The 20,158-nt window shown below is 40.0% G+C and overlaps 1 protein-coding gene across 1 annotated transcript in view; it reads left to right on the plus strand.

Annotated features, from left to right (window-relative positions):
• fras1 (Fraser extracellular matrix complex subunit 1) overlaps positions 1–20,158 on the plus strand; it is a 140,744-nt gene that overhangs the window by 63,267 nt on the left and 57,319 nt on the right. The window contains exons 26-31 of the mRNA XM_041788467.1: positions 1,927–2,209; positions 9,639–9,723; positions 15,590–15,913; positions 18,043–18,202; positions 18,646–18,824; positions 18,948–19,064. Of these exons, the coding sequence (XP_041644401.1) occupies positions 1,927–2,209; positions 9,639–9,723; positions 15,590–15,913; positions 18,043–18,202; positions 18,646–18,824; positions 18,948–19,064 (1,148 nt within the window). The remainder of the gene's footprint in view (positions 1–1,926; positions 2,210–9,638; positions 9,724–15,589; positions 15,914–18,042; positions 18,203–18,645; positions 18,825–18,947; positions 19,065–20,158) is intronic.

Raw genomic sequence — 20,158 nt, forward strand, 5'->3', positions numbered from 1 at the left:
GAAGTAATGATGAATATTATTGAAAAAATGAATAATGATGAACATTATTGAAAAAATGAATAATGATGAATATTATTGAAAAAATGAAATAATGATGAATATTATTGAAAAAAATGAAATAATGATGAACATTATTGAAAAAATAAATAATGAATATTATTGAAAAATGAATAATGATGAATATTATTGAAAAATGAAATAATGATGAAAAATGAAATAATGATGAATATTATTGAAAAAATGAATAATGATGAATATTATTGAAAAGAATGAAAACAGTGATGAACATTATTGAAAAAAATGAAATAATGATGAATAGTATTGAAAAAATGAATAATCATGAATATTATTGAAAAAGTGAATAATGATGAACATTATTGAAAAAATGAAATAATGATGAATATTACTGGAAAAATGAAATAATGTTTAGCTTTTTTTGTATGACTGACACTATGTTCTGAACCACCAGGCCAAATTTCAGCAATGAACTTGGGGATTAAATTGACTGTTTTCTGGCACAAACCTCTCTGTTCTGTTGCTTTCAATAATCCATAGACCACTGTTTGATTTGGTAAATTTATCTCACAATGAACAAAAAACAGCATTTCACTGTTAACTTTGAATAAAGGCAGTGACATTAGCGAACAACAGATATGATTTTATTTAGTTGTAGCATCGGGGGGCAGGATTATTCCTGATCCATACTGGTGATGTCATGGGCTCAGATTTTCCCCACCCACATTAAACCCAGCCAGGAAAGAGGTGAAAAACTTTCTAACAGTCCGAATCTAGAATTCAGTCACGTGTAGATCTCAGAGTTTTCACATATTTACAGTGAACATATTCCAACATTTCCAGAGTGTTCAGACACAAAGTTTGGATTTCATTTTACAGAGACTTTAAATAATGACATTTTGATGAACACTATAGAAATAATGAAATAATTGAGCATTTGAAACAATGATGAATTTTTTAGAATAATGAAATAAGGATTTACATCAAATAATGATATTCATTGTTAAAATAATGAAATTATGATGAACTCAGTAATAATACAGAACTTTATTAAAAATGGAATAATGATAAATTTTAAATAATGACGTAACAGACATCTAAAAATAATAAAACTAGATCAACATTTAAATTCTGATGTGAATTGTTAAAATAATGAAATAATGATGAAGGTTTTGAATAAAGGAAATAATCAGGAACGTTTTTAGATAATTAAATAAAGATGAACATTTCAAAATGATAAAATAATGATGAACATTTTTACATCATAATGAACATTTTTACATTTTTAGCCTCAGGCTGAAGCTTCATCATCAGTCTGAGTATTTTTTACTTTCTTCTTACTGAGACAAAGAGAGTTTAACGTCTGCAGCTCTGATGATAAAAATGCTCTTTGTGTGTGTGAGGTTTAGGGGTGTGTGTGCTGTAGTGTGGCTGTGTGGGCTTTTCATTGCTGTGCTGATTCATTAGAGGAAAAGAATGAGATTACAACAAACACGGGGAAGAGTTGTACTTTAAAGGTTCACTAACAAACTCTGAGCCAATCAGAGATGGCGATTCATGCCACATGCTCAGACACGTGCTGGTGTGATTTATGTCATTCAGACTCGCCGTGGTCGTCGTGTTTACTGTGTTCATGAGAGACCATGTGAACTTCCCCTCCTATGGTATTCATGACAGCATTAGTCGAAGTTTCTGAGCACTTGGAGTCCGCAGGTTATGACATGTTTGATGGCGTTTTCAGGAATGGCCGAGCCCATGAACTTTAGTCCTGAGCCTCAACCACCCACCTCTTGGCCTCTGTGTTGGCTCTCCCATAAATCTAACATTTTTAAAGTTAAAATCCATCTTTGTATTTTAGATTACCTTTAATTTTAACATTAAATCTGAATATTTCTCTCTCCTCTTCCTCAGTGAATAGCCACGCTCCCTCCCTGCGAGTAAATGGCTCACTCCTGGTCCCTGTAGGGGGTGCGGCCTCACTAAGCCCCTCCTTGCTGCAGGTGAATGACCCCGACAGTCCAGCTGAGCGTCTGATCGTTCAGCTGGTCCAGAGCCCCAGTAATGGCCGGCTGCTCTTCAGGGGAGAGGAGGGCAGGGAGGAAGGAGGGCGAGAACTGAACCAGGATGACACCTTTACCTGGGCGGAGCTGAGAGCAGGGCGTGTCCAGTTCAGCCATCAGAGAGATGGGTCCAGGTGAGTTTGATGGAGGTCAGGTAGAGGTTCATATGTGAGTGATGGAGGCTGTGATGTTAAACCAGAGCTCTGTGAGCTGGCTCATCCACGTAGATAAAGATATCATATCATGTCAGTTCCTCTGTCAGCCAGAGAATCCTGTTACTGCTCCAACATTCTGCTCTGACTCCAAAAACATCAATAAATCTGCAGACTGATGGAGTTCATGACCACGGGACAAGAGAGAGAGAGAGAGAGAGAGAGAGAGAGAGAGAGTTAATAACCATGGGACAAGAGAGAGAGAGAGAGAGAGAGAGTGTTAATAACCACGGAACGAGAGAGAGAGAGAGAGAAGGGTTAATAACCGCGGAACTTGAGAGATAGAGAGAGAGTTAATAGCTATGGGACGAGAGAGAGAGAGAGAGAGAGGGTTAATAACCATGGGACAAGAGAGAGAGAGAGAGTTAATAACCACAGGACAAGAGAGAGAGAGAGAGAGAGAGAGAGAGTTAATAACCACAGGACAAGAGAGAGAGAGAAAGAGAGAGAGAGAGAGAGAGAGAGAGTAATAACCACGGGACAAGAGAGAGAGAGAGAGAGAGTTAAAAACCACGGGACGAAAGAGAGAGAGAGAGTGAATTAATAACCCATGACGAGAGGGAGAGAGAGAGAGAGAGAGTTAATAACCACGGGACGAAAGAGAGACAGAGTTAATAATCACGGGACGAGAGAGAGAGAGAGAGTTAATAACCATGGGACAAGAGAGAGAGAGAGAGAGAGAGAGAGAGAGAGAGAATTAATAACCCATGACGAGAGGGAGAGAGAGAGAGAGAGTTAATAACCACGGGACGAAAGAGAGACAGAGTTAATAATCACGGGACGAGAGAGAGAGAGAGAGAGAGAGTTAATAACCATGGGACGAGAGAGAGAGAGAGAGAGAGAGTTAATAATCACGGGATGAGAGAGAGAGAGAGAAAGAGAGAGAGAGGTAATAACTATGAGACAGGAGAGAGAGAGAGAGAGAGTTAATAACCATGGGACGAGAGAGAGAGAGAGAGAGAGAGAGAGAGAGAGAGAATTAATAACCCATGACGAAAGAGAGAGAGAGAGAGAATTAATAACCCATGAAGAGAGGGAGAGAGAGAGAGAGTGTTAATAACCACGGAACGAGAGAGAGAGAGAGAGAAGGGTTAATAACCACGGGATGAAAGAGAGACAGAGTTAATAATCACGGGACGAGAGAGAGAGTGAGAGAATTAATAACCATGGGACAAGAGAGAGAGAGAGAGAGAGAGAGAGAGAGAGAGTTAATAACCACGGGATGAGAGAGAGAGAGAGAAAGAGAGAGAGAGGTAATAACTATGAGACAGGAGAGAGAGAGAGAGAGAGTTAATAACCACGGGACGAGAGAGAGAGAGAGAGAGAGAGAGAGAGAGAGAGAGAGAGAGAGTTAATGACTATGAGACGAGAGAGAAAGAGAGAGAGAGAGAGAGAGAGAAAGTTAATAACCACAGGGTGAGAGAGAGAGAGAGTTTGGTGTAAACGGGGTCATGATGGCGGCCGTCTGTGATGGAGCAGGTCTAAAGAGGGTCTGACGATGGAAATATGAAATCTCTTCATGTTTCGGTCCGTACATTTCTGTTTGTGTGAGAGAGACAAACACTGCAGTGCAGTCAGCTGATCCCAGACCGGGTTCACTGATGTGGTTCAGTAGGATAGGGTCTGATGTGATTCTAGCTCTGGTTCAGTAGATACACATCAGGGTTAGTTATAATGATAATAAATACGGTCCTACATGGCACACTACAGCAGGAATCTGATACAATACAACAGGATATGATGTGATAAATTATGATCCGTAATGTTCTCTGTGATTCTCCAGAGTACAATAGGACCTGATCTGAAACGGTTCCGATCCAGTACAGCTCAGTACTAGGGGTTTTTATAGGACACAAACATATAAAACCCAGTATATGGCTTATCATTAACATACAACATGTTTAGAAAAATAAACCTCCACAGCCTCCACACATGATCTCACCATCTAATGACCATTCTCTGATGTTATAATCATCCTCCATCCGTCTGATTTAAAACAGCTGAATAATATAGAGATGTATTTTTATATTTCTTTGTTAATATAGGGATAAAACAGCTGAATAGAATATAGATGTATTTTTATATTTCTTTGTTAATATAGGGATAAAACAGCTGAATAGAATATAGATATATTTTTATATTTCTTTGTTAATATAGGGATAAAACAGCTGAATAGAATATAGATATATTTTTATATTTCTTTGTTAATATAGGGATAAAACAGCTGAATAATATAGAGATGTATTTTTATATTTCTTTGTTATAATAAGGATAAAACAGCTGAATAATATAGAGATATATTTTTATATTTCTTTGTTAATATAGGGATAAAACAGCTGAATAATATGGAGATATAATTATATAATTGTCTTCTGATATGAGGATCAAACAGTGGCGTCTGCTCATCGCTCTCTCGTCTTCCCTCTCTTTATCTCGGTCCATTTTTCATCCTTTGGTTGGAAACTATCTGAATCAGAGCCAAGCGCCCCCTCAGCCAATCAGATGACAGATATGTAGCTCATCAGTGCGTGCTGACTCAGCATGTTCTGGATTAAAATGGAAGTGTGCCAGAGGACGAGCAGAGCGGCTCTCCGCTCTCAGCCATCAGATTAATGGAGGCATAAAATCCTAAATGGGTCCAATCTGCAGATTAAAGACATATTTTATAAATTATACCAGATGAGGATTAGCAGACGCACACAGAGATGCGGAGACGCTTGCGGGTTTGACTCCTGCAGAAATTCAACAGAGAAACGCTCAAATAATTCACATCAGGGAGGATTACAGGGAAAATAATGACATTATAAAAGTCGATGGCTGTAAAGCTCCGTCATGGCCAAACATTCATAAAACATGGAGGTCCAATCAGACGGGCGGACAGCGTTGGCCTCAGTCGACCTTTCGCTCACGCAGACAACCAGTCAGCACGCTGCCTGGGTTACGGCAGAGGTGAGCAGCTTTCCTAAAATAATCTCATATATCCAGGTGTGCTGCTGAGATTTCTCCATCATATCAGTGACAGGATATATGAGGTCAGCTAGACTTCAGCAGTAATCTCTTTAGCTGTCAGTGTGCACAAACACTATAGACCAGGACTTCTCAACCTGTTCAACCTGCAACCACCAAAATAAAGGGGCCAGAGACAGGGGACCCCCACTGGACCTGCAGCCGTGAACAGCATAGTCACGTACAGGCCGTCCATTAGGGGGATAAAGGGGAGAGCTTTCTGGGGCCCAGCCATGAAGTCACTGCCGCTGTTATCAAAGCTACAATTCTAGGAGTTTTGTACTTTTTGTGCCGTAGTATAAAGTCATCTTAAAAATGTAAATCCTTTGTTTTTTAAATCAGAAATAAAATGAGTTAAAAAAAATGGTGGAATGGGATGTTAAAAGCAACAGAAATGGGTTAATATAGACAAAAATTCCATAAAAGTGGAAAAAAATAGGAAAAATTGGCAAAAATGGGTTAGAGTGAGACGCAGGTGGCCGAGTGGTTAAGGCGCGCCCCATGTACGCGGACGGCCCGGGGTTCGAATCCAGCTGCATGTCTTCCCCCCGCTCTTGTCCCTGTTTCCGACTCTATCCACTGTCCTCCTCTATCAAATAAAGACACAAAAATGCCCAAAATAACCTAAAAAAAATGGGTAAAAGTGGTGAAATTGGATTAAAAAGTGTGAAAAATTGGTTTAAAATGACAAAAAATGGGCATGACCACTAGTTAAATGTGATGAAATTGGAAAAAATTAGCATACAAAAATGTCTTACAAGTAGAAAAAATGCACAGAAAAAGCGTTGAAAGCTGATTCAGAAGTGGCAGAAATGGGAGTGATGTAACAAAAATGTATTAAAAGTGGCAAAATCTGGCAAGAGAGAGTAACAAAAACAAGTTAAAATGTGGGAAGTTTGTTGTTAAGTGGCAGAAAAGAAGCAAAAATGGGATCAAATTGTGCAAAAATATTCTTAGTTTCTTAAAGGCATCTGGTGACCCCCTCCCAGTGTCTCAGGACCTCTAAGGGGTCCCGACCCCAACGTTGAGAAGCACTGCTATAGCCAATAGTCTGTGGCCACACCTGTTAATGATTGAATCCAGGTGTTCCAGTCAGACCACCAGGTGTATAAATCCTCACCTGTCCATGCAGTCTCCAGCATCTGTGATCCTGAACGGTCGTTCTGAAGAGCTCAGAGACTTCCAGCGTGGTTCTGTGATGATGTCATCTTTGAATCAGAATCATCCCTGCTGGATATTCCACAGTCAGCTGTAGGGAGTAACACCGTCTTCATTCAGGTCCTCCACTCACAGTTCTCCATCGTAAAGACAGGAGGGAGAGGAAGCCGGAGCACAGAGAGTCGCTGAGTTTGAGGCGTCGTCTCCTCCAGCTGCAGCGCTGTAACCTGACAGGTCTTCAGGTCCGTGTCTGTTAACTCATCTCGTGGTGAATCCTTGGTCTGACCTCAGTGTCCGGACCGTCCTGGTCACCACCTGTTTCACTGCAGCAGGATGAAACTGTCCAGACGCTCAACGACTTCCTGTCTTTGTTAAAGTAAACCAGCGCTGTCAGTTAATAAACATGTGAATGCTGACTGTGAGGAATGGATCTGGAATTACTGGAGGGATCTCCTCATTGATGTGAGAGGCTTTACTCCATCAGAGATGCTTCACTTTAATCTCTGATTACTCCAAAATAGTAATTGATCCTAAATAGATGGATTTATTGATCCTAAATAGATGGATTTATTGATCCTAAATAGATGGATTTATTGATCCTAAATAGATGGATTTATTGATCTTAAATAGATGGATTTATTGATCTTAAATAGATGGATTTATTGATCCTAAATAGATGGATATATTGATCTTAAATAGATGGATTTATTGATCCTAAATAGATGGATTTATTGATCCTAAATAGATGGATTTATTGATCCTAAATAGATGGATTTATTGATCCTAAATAGATGGATTTATTGATCCTAAATAGATGGATTTATTGATCCTAAATAGCCAGATTTATTGATCCTAAATAGACAGATATATTGATCCTAAATAGCCCGATTTATTGATCCTAAATAGATGGATTTATTGATCCTAACTAGACGGATATATGGATCCTAAATAGACAGATTTATTGATCCTTAATAGCCATATTTATTGACCCTAAATAGCCGTATTTATTGATCCTAAATTGCGGGATTTATTGATCCTAAATAGATGGATTTATTGATCCTAAATAGATGGATTTATTGATCCTAAATAGATGGATTTATTGATCCTAAATAGATGGATTTATTGATCCTAAATAGATGGATTTATTGATCCTAAATAGATGGATTTATTGATCCTAAATAGATGGATTTATTGATCCTAAATAGATGGATTTATTGATCCTAAATCGATGGATTTATTGATCCTAAATAGATGGATTTATTGATCCTAAATAGTCGGATTTATTGATCCTAAATAGATGGATTTATTGATCCTAAATAGCCAGATTTATTGATCCTAAATCGATGGATTTATTGATCCTAAATAGACAGATTTATTGTGAGTTGTTGATGACTCTCTGATGGATAAAAAGATTTTTAAAAAATCAAAAGATGTGAATCTTAAGAGTTCAAACAGCGTCTGGGATTGGTGATGTATGACATCACAGAGCGATTAATCAGCCTTGATTCTTTCATGTATTTCTGTGATTGATTAATTGACCTTAATGTGGTTTTTGACAGCCCTAGTTTTATGATTCTCATTGAAGAGGGAGTATAAATCCTCGTCACGCTCCGACCCATCCTTTTTCTCTCCGACCTGCTGTCATTTCATCCTCCGCCGTCTCTCTGCCCCTGGGGATTCTGGGTAATCAGACTCGACTTTGATGGTGCTGAGGCGGCGGCGGTGGAGAGGCGGAGGGTGATGACGACCGTCTCTGTGTTAGCTCCCCGCTGTGTGAAGAGATTAGCTCTAATGACTACACACCAGGTCAGCCTCACAGGACTCATTTTCCCACAATCCCCCTGGACTGACCGCCAGCTGTTTTTAGGTCAGGATGAGGAGAGAGAGTTAGAAATGTTACTGCTTTAGTTCATGAATTTTCATGAAGAATATCTTAATATAAAGACTCTCTGCTCTGATATAAAAGTACTGAAAAATCCTGACCATGAAAAATGATGTAGGTGCAAGATAAATAAATAATAAATAAAGCCTGTCAAAGTTCTGAAAACCAAATAAAAACATATAAAAGTGTCTAAGGAAATATAAAAACACATAACAGACAGAAACCATCCACTAACAGTGTTCTCATGTGGTGACAGATTTAAGTCCACGCCTTTTCTGAACCCCACCTCAGAACTATTCAGTGGTTCTGGAGTTCTATCTAAGGTCACTTTGAAATTCATGTTTTTATTATCATAAAATATTTGTAAAATAGATTTATTTTAGTAAACTTTATTATTTAGTTAACATTTTTCTATTAAATCAACCTTTTGAAATATAAAATTACTTTATTTTATCTTGTTTATCTTTATAGACTTATTTGATCTTTTTAGACCTTAGATCTTATTTCTTAAACGTCATAATTTTGTGTCCTCTTCTTTTTAAGATTTATTTTCTGGCGTTTTAGTGCCTTTATTGGACAGAGGAGGACGGTGGATAGAGTTAGAAATGGGAGGAGATTGGGGAGAGATATGCGCCACACAGGCCAGATTCTCGTACATGGGTCGTGCCTTAGACCACAAGGCCGTCTGCACGTCATTTTGTGTGTTTTTTAAAAATTTTATAGAATATTTAAATTTAAGTTTTTTTTCATTTTACCACTTTTTTAATTTATTGTTACTCTTTATTTGATAAAACTTTTAAAATATTGTTTAATTTTTTAATTTCATTTAACTTCAGCAATTTTGAAACATTTTCATTTCAATCTAATTTTTTTTCATTAGTTTTCTTTTTTTTATCACTAAACATTTTGATTATTTTTTACTTTTTACCTTGTCACATTTTTCCAAATTGTTTGAATATTTTAATTTATTTGATTTTATATCTTTTCCTTTTGATTGATCTTTTTCCTTATTTATATTTTTTATTTTATTAAAAATTGTTCTTTTATTAAACTTATTCATTTAATTAAAAGTAATTATTTTGTAAAACATTGTACTTTTAGTTAAAAAAATTTTAAATTCTTTTTCATTTTATTAATCTCTTTTCCGTTATACTTTTTACATTTTTTAGATTTTTTGAAATTTGTTAAACTTTGTCATTATAACTATTTTTGGTTTAAACCTTTATATTTTATGTAACTGTTTGAAGTTTTAGATTTATATTTTTAAATTTTATCTAATATGAGCGTCTTTATCTGTCCCTGCAGGAGTGGAGAGTTCAGCGTTCGAGTCTCTGACCCTCAGCTGTTCTCACAACCGGAGTCAATCCAGGTTCAAGCTGTGTCCATGCAGGTAACGACACACTCAGCCAATCAGAAGAGACTTCAGCAGAAGCAAACATGGAGGATGATAAACTGCATTATCGTGTTAAATCTTCTTCTTATATCTTCTGATGTTATAAAGGCGCTCGTGTTTTCCTCTTCATCCCTCAGCTGCTCTTCTTCATCATCATTCCACTCCGCTCGGCCGTCTTTAAACTCACTGTCATTAAAGTAGGAAGCGTCTGATTCGTTAAACTCCTCGTCCTCCACATCAGCAGCCGTTCTCTCAGTTTATTTGACTCCAGTGAATTTCAGTGAAATAAAACTAGATTACTGTCTTCTTGTTTAAGCAGTTTCTTTGTAGTTAGTTCAATAATTTTCTTTTTCAAGTGTAGAACAAAATCTCAGATCAAATTAGTATTTTTTATACATTTGTGTGCCGACAAGGCTAAACAGGACGAAGATGGAGGTCTTCCACAGTCGCATCAGGGGTTAAAAAAATCAAACTTTAATGATCATTAATAGAGCACCATGTTGTTTTCTGGATTTTAAATTTATCAGACATTAAAAATCAAACCCTGAGGATCGATGGGAGAAAACCAGCTTGTTCTGACCTTCTGAGAAAACTCCAGCACTGTTTGGAACTAAAAATAGAATAAAATCTTCATGTTCTTCATGCTCAGCAGCTCTGTTTCTGTCTGCAGGAAGTTAAATCTCTGAGGGAAATTTCAAAATAAGAGTATTGATTTAACCCTAACCCTCCGACAGACACAGCGATGATTCACAGAGGAATTAAAATAGAAACGTTCCCTCATGGATCTGTTCTTCCCCGTCGGCTCTAACATCTCTAAATCTACCTACAGAATCCTCCAGATGAAGATTTAAAGGTGTAACTGCTACACTACTGGGAGGATGTACGTGTTTCTGAGTGGCGTGGGATTGGCGTGGAGATTTTACATAAACATAGAGGCTCAGAGGCAGACAGGAGAGTTACTACCGATGAAGACAGCACAGTCAAGGGTTGTCCTCGCTCCTCTGTATGCCTCACTGTGAAGGTGTAACGCCACAGAGGCGTAGATATTTCCGCTTTAAACGGCGCTGTGAACGAGCCATGCTTCCACGCTTAGTAAAGCTGAGCTGCGGTTTTATCTCCATCAGAATCAGTTCTTTGGAGATGATGGCACATGTCAGTGCAGAACTCCAGATGGGGGGCAGGCAGTGATTTCTGCATCCAGAACCTCAACTAAAAGGCCATGTTGGAGCTGTTTATGCTCAGAGAGCATAAAAACATTCTCAATTCTTAAGCTATCTTTGCTTTCACTTATGGTCCGTTTCCACAAAGTGGTCCGGTCTGGTCCAGTCCAGTTCTGTCCTGGTCTAGCTCATTAAACTCTGATCTTACCCGTGTTTCCACAGCTGATGTCTGTCCAGTCTCTCTTGCTGTGATGGGAAATCTGCCCTTTTTTTAGGGATCCGGATCATGTGGCTCAGCTCAGTAGAGCTGGTTTCTCTTCATCTGGTTCTAGTTTGTCTTTTTAAATGTAGATTAAATAAGGACAGAGGATGAAGGAAAGGAAACTGGCACTCAAACAAGAGCTAGCTACAGTGGCTCACATTAAAGAGTCGTTCAGTAGAAGAGGCTCGTTCATGAACGGCTCACATTAAAGAGTCCTTTAGAAGAAGAGACTCAATTATGAACAGCTCACATTAAAGAGCCATTTAGTAGAAGAGACTCGTTTATGAATGGCTCACATTAAAATGTCCTTTAGTAGAACAGACTTGTTCATGAACAGCTCACATTAAAGAGCCATTTAGTAGAAGAGATCGTTCATGAACCACTTACATTAAAGAGTCTTTTACTAGAAGAGGCTCGTTCATGAACAGCTCACATTAAAGAGTCATTTAGTAGAAGAGGCTCATGCATGAACAGCTCACATTGAAGAGCCATTTAGTAAAAGAGGCTCGTTCATGAATGGCTCACATTAAAGAGTCATTTAGTAGAACAGACTTGTTCATGAATGGCTCACATTAAAGAGCTGTTTAGTAGAAGAGATCGTTCATGAATGGCTCACATTAAAGAGTCATCTAGTAGAAGAGATCATTCATGAACAACTCACATTAAAGAGTCGTTTACTAGAAGAGGCTTGTTAATTAACGGCTCATATTAAAGAGTCGTTTAGTAGGACAGACTTGTTCATGAACGGCTCACATTAAAGATTAGTTTAGTAGAAGAGGTCGTTCATGAATGGCTCACATTAAAGAGTCGTTTAGTAGAAGAGGCTCGTTCATGAACGACTCACATTAAAGAGTCGTTTAGTAGAAAAGACTTGTTCATGAACGGCTCACATTGAAGAGTCCTTTAGTAGAACAGACTCGGTCATGAACGGCTCACATTAAAGAGTCGTTTAGTAGAACAGACTTGTTCATGAACGGCTCTCATTAGAGAGTCATTAACCAGAAGAGGCTCGTTAATGAAGGGCTCACATTTAAGAGTCGTTCAGTAGTAGAGGCTCGTTCATGAATGGCTCACATTAAAGAGTCGTTTAGTAGAACAGACTTGTTCATGAACGGCTCTCATTAGAGAGTCATTTACTAGAAGAGGCTTGTTAATGAAGGGCTCACATTTAAGAGTCGTTTAGTAGAAGAGGCTCGTTCATGAATGGCTCACATTAAAGAGTTGTTTAGTAGAACAGACTTGTTCATGAACGGCTAATATTAAAGAGCCATTTAGGAGAAGAGACTCATTCATGAAGGGCTCACATTAAAGAGTCCTTTAGTAGAAGAGACTCAATCATGAATGGCTCACATTAAAGAGTCATTTAGTAAAACAGACTTGTTCATGAATGGCTCACATTAAAGAGTTGTTTAGTAGAAGAGATCGTTCATGAACTGCTCACATTAAAGAGTCGTTTAATAGAAGAGGCTTGTTAATGACAGCTTAAATTAAAGAGTCATTTACTAGAAGAGACCCGTGCATGAATGGCTCATATTAAAGAGTCCTTTGGTAGAAGAGATCGTTCATGAATTGCTCACATTAAAGAGTCGTTTAGTAGACCAGACTTGTTCATGAATGGCTCACATTAAAGAGTCATCTAGCAGAAGAGATCATTCATAAACAGCTCACATTAAAGAGTCGTTTACTAGAAGAGGCACGTTAATTAAAGGCTCATATTAAAGAGTCGTTTAGTAGGACAGACTCGCTCATGAACGGCTCACATTAAAGATTCGTTTAGTAGAAGAGGTCGTTCATGAACGGCTCACATTAAAGAGTTGTTTAGTAGAACCAAATCGTTCATGAACGGCTCACATTAAAGAGTTGTTTTTGAGAACAGACTCGTTCATGATCGGCTCATCATTCCTCGCTCTCTCAGCCCACAAGGTTTATTCTGTTGATAGAACATCAGCGTTTACATTAAAGACTGTTTGAGATTAAATGAGGATTTTTAGATGTTAAAGAGGCTCAGCTAGACTCTTAGCTCAGGACTAGACTCCTCCTGACTCTGGTCTCCCTTCATCTGGATAGACTGGGAGGTCTGCAGGACTGAGTATTAGTGATCTGGATCACTTCCTTTCAGGTAAATAAGTTAAACTGTGGTAAAAATCACTGTTAATTAAAGTGTAGAGATCGTACTCTAATATGAAGAAATGTGGCGTACAGCGCTACCTACAGCTGTAAAGCTTTAACTTTCCTCCATTCTCCTTCCTTCCTATTGGCTGTCCGTCACTTCCTGACCCCATGGAGCATTCAGGATCACATGATTTCAAACAATCTATAGCAGTCTGGTCTGGATTTGTAAGCTTTGAAATAGAAACTTAGACGTGGATAAATGAACAGTGTTTCAAACATAGAGCATAAATGAACCTTTAACAGCGAAAGCCGGAACGCTTGTCCCGGTTTAGATCAGACAAACCCGGGTTTGTTTAGTCCTATTTCACATCACAGTCAGACGGCGTGGACGGGGAGAACAAAGAAAAAGCTGAGAAAGGAGCACACAGGTGATCCTCACACCTGGAGACTTCCTGTCTGTTTGTGTGTGTGGGTGTGTGTGTGTGTGTGTGTGTGTGTGTGTTTGGTGTGTGTGTGGGGGGGTGATGGTAAGGACGGGTGGTCTCTGGTTTCCCCGGTGAGACAGCGGCGTGTCTGAACACGATCCAAACACACTGGTTCTTTGTTTCCTTTGTCACCGTGGCGATGACAAAGGATGAAGTCTGTCCCCCGGGGGCCCTGTCTCCGTCCCAGTCTGAAACAAAGGTCACTGTTTGTGTGGGGCTTGCTGTCGGCGCTCTGATTTACAGTCACAACTGAGGTGTCTCCATGACGACACCATAGCCAATCTGAAGGTCATGTGAAAACAGAGGCGTGTTCATCCCGCCTTCTGCTCGTAGCTGACAGGTGATCCAGACCGGGTCGATACCTGCAAAAACAGACTTTGAAATAAAACAGAGCTTTATTTATCAGTCAGAATGAAGGTCAGGCAGCTCATCGGGACAGTTTGATGTTCAGATGAACGACCTGTTTCAGGTCACACCACAGCATCTCAAGGTTTAAGTCCAGACTTTGACTAGGCCACTCCAGAACCTTCATTTTGACACCCTCCCTGCTGCCTGTCCCTCTTGGATTCATGTTGTCTGAACATTTGGAGGTGTTAAGGACTAAAAGCATCTCCTCCCGTGGCGCTGACGGACTTTAAAGCTCTAAACCAGTGGTTTTCAAAGTGTAAGGCGGGCCTCCCCTGGGGTCGCCATAAAGCTTCAGGGGAGGGGCAGAACCATAAACCTGAAAAAAGGTGATTTGCTTTGCTAACCTCTGCTGTGCATGGAGCAAAATGGATAAACTTATAGTTACTGTAGGGACTATGCTATAGACCAGTGTTACTCAACCAAAGAGACAAATTGTTGAAAAATACCTCTGCAAGAGCCACAATCTAAGAGGTGAAAAGTGGCAAAAACAGGTTGAAGTAGCAATAAAAATAGGTTAAAGGTGGCAAAATGGTCAAAAAGCAGCAAGAAAGGGTGCAAATGGGCGAAAATGGGGAGAAAAAGTGGAAAAATGGTCAGAAAGTAACAGAAATGGGTGAGGAGTGACAAAAAAATGAGTGGAAAGTGACTAACATGGGCAAAAAGCAGTCAAGAGTGGCAAAAATGGGCCAAAAATGAGGAAACAAGTGATATGTAATGGCAAAAGGTAGTTTAAATGGGCAAAAAGAATTGTGAAAAAGTGGCAAAATGGGTAAAAATGGCAAAAAGAAGAGGCAAAAATTGGGACAAAAGGAAACGTGGTATTTAATGGCAAAAGGTAGCTTAAATGGATAAAAAGTTGCAAGATATGGTAGAAAGAAGGCAAAAAATGGGATAAAAGTGGCAAAAAGAAGTTGTAAAATGGCAAAAAAATATGAAAAAGGGGTATTTAATGGCATTATAACTGAACAAGAGGGAAAGGCAGATGTTTAAGGACATTTGCAAACTAAAATATCCAAAATATATTAATGTTAAAAATCTTTAAATTAAACATAAATGTTTGAAATGTTGTTCATTATTTTCTTTTCAATTTGAATCCTTTTTGTGGGTGGGGGTCCACTGAAAGAATAATTTCTTGTTAGGGGAGGCTCACTCTCACACACTTTGAAAACCCCTGATCTAAATATTCCTGTTAAAAACATTTGAACCCCTGACTCGTTACGTGAACGAGGTGATGTCAGGACGGTTCTTGTTCCACTCTGGTTCCACTCAGAGGTCCTGTTTGAAGGACTTTGTTCTTGTGTCTAAAATATTTTCCTTTCTGTTTTTAGATTTAACTCTTTCTCTTCTTCTCGCTCTTCTTTAACATTCAGAGATGGTGTTAGAAGGATTCTGTTGATGCGTCTGAAATATTTCCATCTCCACACTCTCCTTCTCAGCCTCCACGGGTTGTCTCTCTCTCTCCTCTCACTGTGGACGATCGAGGTGCCGTGGCGACCATCACCAAATCCATCCTGCAGATAGACGATCCTGATAATCCCGCTGACGTCCTGGTTATGGTCTTGGACCCGCCCCGCCATGGCCGGCTGACCCGTCTCCATGGGGACCGGGCGCTTAGCCGGTTCAAGCTGGAGGATCTGAGCCGGGAGCAAATCCAGTACCAACATGACGGGACGGACGAGGGGCGGGACGAGACGGTGCTGCAGGTCAACGACGGTCACACCTACAGGAACATCCTGCTGCACATACATGTCAATCACAAGGTGAGGGGGCGGGGCTTACTGTAGTCATGGTTCACAGAGACGTGATGGAGAGATTCTCACTGTGGCTCTCAGTGATCAAACATACGTAGTTATGACAGAAAACTACTTCTGTGCTCATTTACACACCAAGACCCCTGTCCAAGACTGTGGCCATGAGGCGTAAACTCTCTTTTGATATTTCATAAATAGTGAACTAAATCAGAATATTCAGTCCTGGACCAGCCTACACAGGAATATCACACACCTTTTAAGTTAATATTTAAAAGTGTGTAGGGACCCTGTTATTTCTTTCTTTCTTTCTTTGTCTGTACCTAGCTGGTTTTCTTTGGTTCTCCTCGTCCACTTCTCTCTGTAAATCAATAACATCCCACACACTTCAGTCAGTTTACTGTAAACCTCCTGACTGTGGGGAGAGAGCGGGGGAGAGAGAGAGAGAGGGAGAGCCAGAGAGAGAGCAGGAGAACGAGAGAGAGCGAGAGGGAACCCTGTGTACCCGCAGCAGTGTTCGTGTCCTCAGTTCCTCCTTTAAACCGAGGATTTACATGAACAACAGATGACGACTCTTACATTCAGGTTGAATCCTTTATACTGGGATCATAATGAATCTTTAAATTCAGGTGTGATGAACCCCTCTGTATGTGCTCTAAAATTCAGTCCTCATCAGAGTAGCTGATATTCTACTACAGAGAAACCCTGGAACTTCCTACAGAGAGCTCTGAGCTCTGAATATCAGAGGAAAGGGATCACATCAGACAGAATAAAACAAGACTAAGGAGCAGCAGCAGCAGCTCACTCTCTCTGAGGACTTGGGTTGCTGGTTCAAGTCCCTGTCAGCCTAGAGATCTGTCTTATAGCTGGGAATAAGCGGGATCGCTTCCCTAGTACTGCCAAGGTGCTCATGAGCAAGGCACCGAACCCGAACTACTTTTATGGTCGGTAGCCTCTCACTGTGTCAGAGCTGTATGTTCTCATTAGGACGCTCCGCTCTCCATCAGACTGTAACAGGACGTTTAGTGACAGCGACCTCTAAGAACGCACCGATCTACAATAACGTCTCTGTGTAGGGGCTCAGAAACCTCAGCTTTAATTAGACTGCTTTCACATCAGGGCCCGGGCCCCAAACATGACCCTACAGTCCAGTTCATTTGATCAGTGTGGACAGAAGCGAACATTACTCGGGCAACATGCCAACCTGCGCTTGAAGAGGTGGTCTCAGGTACGGCCAGTGTGTACTCCAGTATAGGGCCCAGAGAGCCTAGAGGCTAGGTCATGCCCCATGTACCTGGGCAGCCTAGGCTCAAGTCCGGCCTGTGGTTCCTTTCCCACATTTAACTCTCCCTCTCCCTCTTTCCTATTTCTGACTCTTGTCTGACAGTTGTACATGAGCAGCATGGGCCCATGTCATCCTCTTAGCAACATGGTAGATGTGGGGGAGGGGAGGAATCATGTTCAAGCATGGTACAAAACCATCCTTCATTTTTACAGTGCAAAAACATCAAGCTTGGGTAAAATATGGAACAGTCCTGCCAAGGTACCCTGTAAACAATCTTGCTCTGGTACACTGTAAAACAATCATGTCCTAGTGTGGTAATAAACAATCCTGCTCGGGTATGATACAAAACCATCCTGCTCGGGTATGATATTAAACAATCCTGCTTGGGTATGATATAAAATAAATCCTGCTTGGGTATGAAATAAAACAATCCTGCTCGAGTATGGAATAAAACAATCATGCTCGAGTATGATATAAAAAAATCCTGCTAAGGTATGGAATAAAACAATCCTGCTCGGGTATGGTATAAAACATTCTTGGTCAGGTATGGTATAAAACAATCCTGCTAAGGTATGATATAAACAATCCTGCTTGGGTATGGTACAAAACAATCATGCTCTGGTATGATATAAAACAGTCCTGCTTGGGTATGGTATAAATCAATCCTGCTCAGGTATGGTGGGGAACAATCATGCTCTGGTCCTTGGATTGGCTTACTAAGTTTGATGAATGCATGTGATGCAGATGTTGTAAAATAACCGCCCAGGTGTGGTCCACCTCAGAGGTGTGGAACCAGCAGAAGGTTGATCCAGTTTAATTTCAAGTTCAAAGGTTTGTTTTCTTTGTCATATTTCAGGCGTCGGACTCTCCTCATGTGCTGTCTGTGCCGATGACGTGGGTCAGAGAAGGAGGGATGGTTCGTCTGGATAAAAAATATCTGCAGAGCGATATCAGAGGAGTGAGCGCCGAGAACATCCTCTACACCATCCAATCAGCAGAGGGATATCCTAAACATGGTAATCAATACAATCAATACATAGTCTGCCCCATCCAATCAGCAGAGAGATATCCCAAACATGGTAATCAATACAATCAATACATAGTCTGCCCCATCCAATCAGCAGAGAGATATCCCAAACATGGTAATCAATACAATCAATACATAGTCTGCCCCATCCAATCAGCAGAGAGATATCCCAAACATGGTAATCAATACAATCAATACATATTCTGCCCCATCCAGTCAGCAGAGGGATTTCCTATTTTATCAGTGAAACACGCCCTACTTCAGGTTGATTGGTTCTCCTTTGATTTTACTTCCTGTTATATTTTTGTCTGACCTTCTGTGGTGAGAAAATTTCACGTTTTTATCTGGTGTCTGTATTTTGATTTTAAAAAACCTCTGAAAGGTTCAATTACTCACAGGAACACCTTATGACTCCGCCTCCTCTCTCTCCAGGTGAGGTGGTGTTGGTCTCCATGCTGGCCGACGGTCCTCCTGAAGGTTGGCGTCCATCTCTGACAGCTGATCGAGGTTTCACGGCAACGAACTCGTTTACTCAGCAGGACGTGAACGACGGCTCCGTGTGGTACCGTCATATCGGACCGGGGATGGACGGCGACTCCTTTATGTTCCAGGTGAGGGCGCCGCGGAGTCAAAGAGGGATGTATGAGGGGATTTAAAAGCTAATGGCAGAAAACACCTGATCTCCTGGTAGATGTTTGATGATCAGTGAACGACGTTTGTGTGTGTTTGTTCAGGTGTCCACAGACTCCGCCCCCCTTCTGCAGAGCGATGCTCAGACGTTCACTGTCGGCGTCCTCCCCCAGATCCCTGGATTCCCCCAGCTCGCCCCTGACTGCGACCTGCAGATCACGGTAAGAAATCCTAAAAAAAAATCGTATATTTCTTTAAACTTAAGCATAGCTGTGTGTTGATATTATAATTATTTTTATCATATTTGATCAAATTTTAAAAGATTTTATAGGTTGTAAAGAAGTGAAAATGGTCATGTGTTGAATCTGCAGCATTAGGAGGTCATATTTACTGAAATCAAAGCTATTTCAATCAAAAACATCTTAACAGGCCAAGTTCATGTTAACATAGGAGCCCTTCTCTGATATCACCTTCACTATTCTTGCATCCATTGAACTTGTGAGTTTTTGGAGAGTTTCTGCTTGAATTTCTTTGCAGGATGTCAGAATATCCTCCCAGAGCTGCTGTTTTGGTTAGGGGGGGCTGAATAGTAGATTTATGCACGACTGCAAGCCTCTGGAGGATCCTACACCTTGAGGTTGGTGGGACTCCAGAGGCACCAGCAGCTTCAAATACCTGTTTGCTGCTTTGTAATGACATTTTAGCATCTGCTCTCTTAATCTGATGTATTAGTCTGTCAGAAACCTTCCTCATTATGTCTTTATCTGCAGGAACCCGTCTGTGCTCTGAATCAGACACTAATGTCTTCACAGTACGATGATCACGATTAAGTTTTCCTGAAATATCTCATGTTTTCATTCCTTCTCCAAGGCATTACACTATTTGAGGCCTTTCAGCAGCAGAGATCCTTTTTCTTTCCAGATTGCTGAAACCTGTGGCCTGCTTAATAATGTGGAACAGTGACTTTTGAGGTTTTTATTTTTTTTAAATAATGGTTATCATTATGAAGTTTGTTTGTACCATGGAAAGTGGTGTAAGTCTTATTTTTTTTTTTTTTAATAGTCATTATGAATATTTACCTCTGTAAATTTTCATTGTTATATTTTTCTTTTGGGGATTCTTTATTTGTAATTTTTAATGGCTGATTGTTAGTGTAAATAATACCAAATCAAACCAATCATAATATAATGTATAAATACCCTACTTTTCTTACCTTGTTACATGAATTATTTTGGCATTTGTCATTATTCCTGGCCATCTGTGAGTATCTTTTTAAAACTGTATTTATTGTAAATATTTACTGATATATTTTCAG

The sequence above is a fragment of the Cheilinus undulatus genome, linkage group 5 (assembly GCF_018320785.1).
Source record: "Cheilinus undulatus linkage group 5, ASM1832078v1, whole genome shotgun sequence".
NCBI classification, from domain to species: Eukaryota; Metazoa; Chordata; class Actinopteri; order Labriformes; family Labridae; genus Cheilinus; species Cheilinus undulatus.